Here is a 3,261-nt window from a genome sequence, read left to right as displayed (position 1 = left end):
ATTTATTGGAAAAAAAATTAAACAAAAAATAAGTACAATGCATTAAATATTTTTATCAAAATTTCAAAAAAGTCCTCTCGGCGTTTGTGGTGGGCTTCTTTCAGCTTCTTCCAAACCCATTCTACCTTAATTTTCGTGCAAGTTTAAACTCCAACACCGTATGTTCCTTTTGATAACACGAATGCTCACCACTCATTTGATTTTGAGATCAATGGATAAAGTGGAATGCTATTGTAGGTTGCCTAGAAGTTCTTCCTGCGTGTAAAGAATCAATTAGGACTGCCCAACGATTTGTTGTGAACATCAATCTCATGCTTACATCTAAAGTGATTTTTCTATACACTTGTTATGATTATGGGGCCCTCCATCGGATGTATCAATTGATGTAATACTTCAATACACACTCAATATTGTAACTTGATTAGGACATAATTATGTATAAAATACTAGAATAATATTATATATATATATTATAATTACATAACTTAATTATGTCGAGATATACATCCTTGATTATTTATAACACAATGAAGCTAATTTGATCAGGATGTATGATAGTACAGAAGTACGTATATTTTAGTAGCACTGGTACTATGTTACATGAGGCAGCAAGCATTAACATTGTCGTCATTGAACATGTTGCTAACTTTGTCGTCTCCTCGGTGGCTCGCCGGAATGGTTCCGTGCCTGTCGCCGACATTATAGCCATGCCTCCAATAGTTATAGCTCTCTTTGTAATCATTGGTGAGGTCTTTGAAGTAGTTGCCGACGGATGTGAAGTACAAAGGTGGATTAGGGTACGGCCAGAACTCAGCTCTCTTCCCAGCCCTTCTTACTATCTTTAGTACCTTGCTCCGATCAACGTATCCGGTCACCGTCACCTTCTCCATCTCCAAGTCCACCTCAACCGAGTCAACTCCTTAGTGACTCAAAAACATAAATAGAGGAGAGGGTTAAGATAATATTATTGTATTATTTTGTGTGATGTTTGTCTGTTTATTTGATTTAGATACTATTTGTTAAAATGAGTAAGATAAAATTATATTAAGTTAGAATATTTTTCGGACTAAAATATGGAATTATCAAAATAAGACTGGGGAATATTTTAAAATTTTTATGAAATTGTTTGTTAAATTTTTTTGAATGCATTAGAGGATAAATGTGTTATTTTTTCTTATTTATAAGATTTAAGATATGTTTATCTAGAAAGATAAAAAATAAATGTATCTGAAAAATATTAAATAAGAAATTACATGACTTCTTTTTTAAAAGTCGTTAGATAAATTTAACAAACACATTGAAAATAACAAAACTATAAAATGACTTTCATATTTTATCTTTTTCGATCTGCATCTTGATTAACAAATACTATCTTAGTCTATACTTAAAAAATAGTATTTATGGGTTTCATTAATAGGCAATAGCAAATGAAATATTTATAAAAAAAAATGGATAAAAATAGTTTAATACCTCGAAGCCTGTAGAGGGCGCTCTTGACGACTTTCTCACATCCAGTGCAACACATCCTCACCTTGAGTTCAACAGTCTGTAAAAGCCAACATTGCATATGAATTAATTAATTGCTATTTATATTAACAATATAATTATATTAAAAAAAATCAATGTTACTGTGATATATTTTATACAGTAATTTTATTGAAAACATCGTCTTCCCCTCCATCTAGCTAATTCCTTTTGTTAGCCTCAAATCCATCTTCAAGGAAGAACTATGCCTGCAATTAATTATGTTTTTTTTTTTTCTGAAATTATACCACAAATTCGTCTTCTATGTAAAATATTTTTTAAGTTAAAAAAAACATTTTTTATAAAAATTATTTTTCATCTTATTCTATTATTTAGCTCAAATTTTTTTTTAAAAAAATTGAAATATGCTGAAATGATGTATTTTAATATTATTTCAAATTTATTTTGCAAATAAAATATTTTCTGTAAAATATTTATTTTATATAAAAATAGTTTGTTGAAGGTGGGATGACATTTTTTTTGTTTTTTCACTGTAGAAATAAAATCAAATGCTCTAAAATTTTGTCTAGGATATATAGTTATAAGGTGACATGGGTACTGAAGCATGCTTGGTGGGGTTGGTTGTAATTTTTAGGTTGATAATTAATACTTCAAAAATCATTTAACTTTTAGTTTTTTCAGAGTGGTACTGTCTCATCGTTCTTATTATGAACTTTCCCATTAAATTTTTCAATGCAAAATATTATCCCTTTCATTCTTATAATCAGTCAAAACACCTTACTTGCCCACTTATTTATTGCGATCGATATTCAAACCAAAGATTGTTAATTAACTTTTAGGGTTTAGGCAGATATACATATATAAATATGTATATGTATATGTATATGTATATGTATATATATATATTCGTTTAGATCTGGAAGATCAACAGAAATCAGACAAATGATCTAGCTAGGCGCCATGATTTGATGGAAAGCATGCGAGCAATATGAAGCATAAATTAAGGAAACGACAAGACGAAGAAGAGCAGGAACGAGAACATGAACAAGAACATGTGCATGTCTTAGCTAGCTAGGTTTGCAATTGAAAGTGGTGAACCTGCAAGGAAAGAGGTCGGCCCCTGGGCATGTTGACGCCTTGATTTGTTTCTGTTTGCTGTGTTGATGAAGTATGGAAAGAAAGCAGCTTGAGCTAGGGTGCAGATACAAGACAGAGAGAATCGAATATATAGATTAATGGGCAACTCGTCTTTATTATTTAATTTGTTGGTTAAGCTGTTCCAGTTTAATTGCCTTCCCTTGATTGAGCGTGTATATATATATATATATATATATATAAAGAAGAGGAATGGAGAAAGACGAAGACGAGGACAAAGACGAAGACTAGGCATGAAGATATTCCATCACCAAGGCATATGTTCCAGATGCCAAGTTTCGTCCAGCTAGAGGGCTTATCTAATTCAGATAACCAATTGTTAAGCCTTTACAAGGGGAATGGTATCTATCTATATATTCGTTCGATCTCTTCAAATCTAGGTCGGCTTAGACAGTTCACACTCCAAACTTAAAGCTTCTATTTTTTTCTTTTTTTGCCATTCGTTCAATTTCAAGTATATATTCAAACAAAAAAAAAAGGGCAAAGTTTGTGTGGTGGTTTAGTGGTTTGAGAAGAACCAGTGGATACCCCTTGCAGAGTAAAATGGATCATAAAAGGATGAAATTTAATTTTAGGAAGTGAGGCAGAGAGGAATATTATTAAGGAAAAAAATTTGATGAA

At 31.2% G+C, this 3,261-nt stretch overlaps 1 protein-coding gene across 2 annotated transcripts; it reads right to left on the bottom strand.

Moving 5' to 3' along the window:
- Positions 1–408: 408 nt before the first annotated feature.
- Positions 409–2,777, bottom strand: LOC127787027 (heavy metal-associated isoprenylated plant protein 30-like). 2 transcript variants are annotated; one of them, XM_052314862.1, is made up of 3 exons: positions 2,584–2,777; positions 1,471–1,546; positions 409–919 (listed from the first exon to the last, which is right to left on the bottom strand). In XM_052314862.1, the coding sequence occupies exons 1-3, from the start codon at positions 2,611–2,613 to the stop codon at positions 597–599; spliced, it is 429 nt and encodes a 142-aa protein (XP_052170822.1). In that variant the 5' UTR covers positions 2,614–2,777; the 3' UTR covers positions 409–596. The 2 variants fall into 2 exon arrangements, with proteins under 2 accessions (XP_052170822.1, XP_052170823.1); XM_052314863.1 differs by having other exon boundaries at positions 2,588–2,777.
- Between the last annotated feature and the right edge of the window lie 484 nt (positions 2,778–3,261).

This window comes from Diospyros lotus, chromosome 12, assembly GCF_014633365.1.
Source record: "Diospyros lotus cultivar Yz01 chromosome 12, ASM1463336v1, whole genome shotgun sequence".
NCBI lineage: Eukaryota > Viridiplantae > Streptophyta > Magnoliopsida > Ericales > Ebenaceae > Diospyros > Diospyros lotus.
This window is presented reverse-complemented; position numbering and strand designations above follow the sequence as displayed.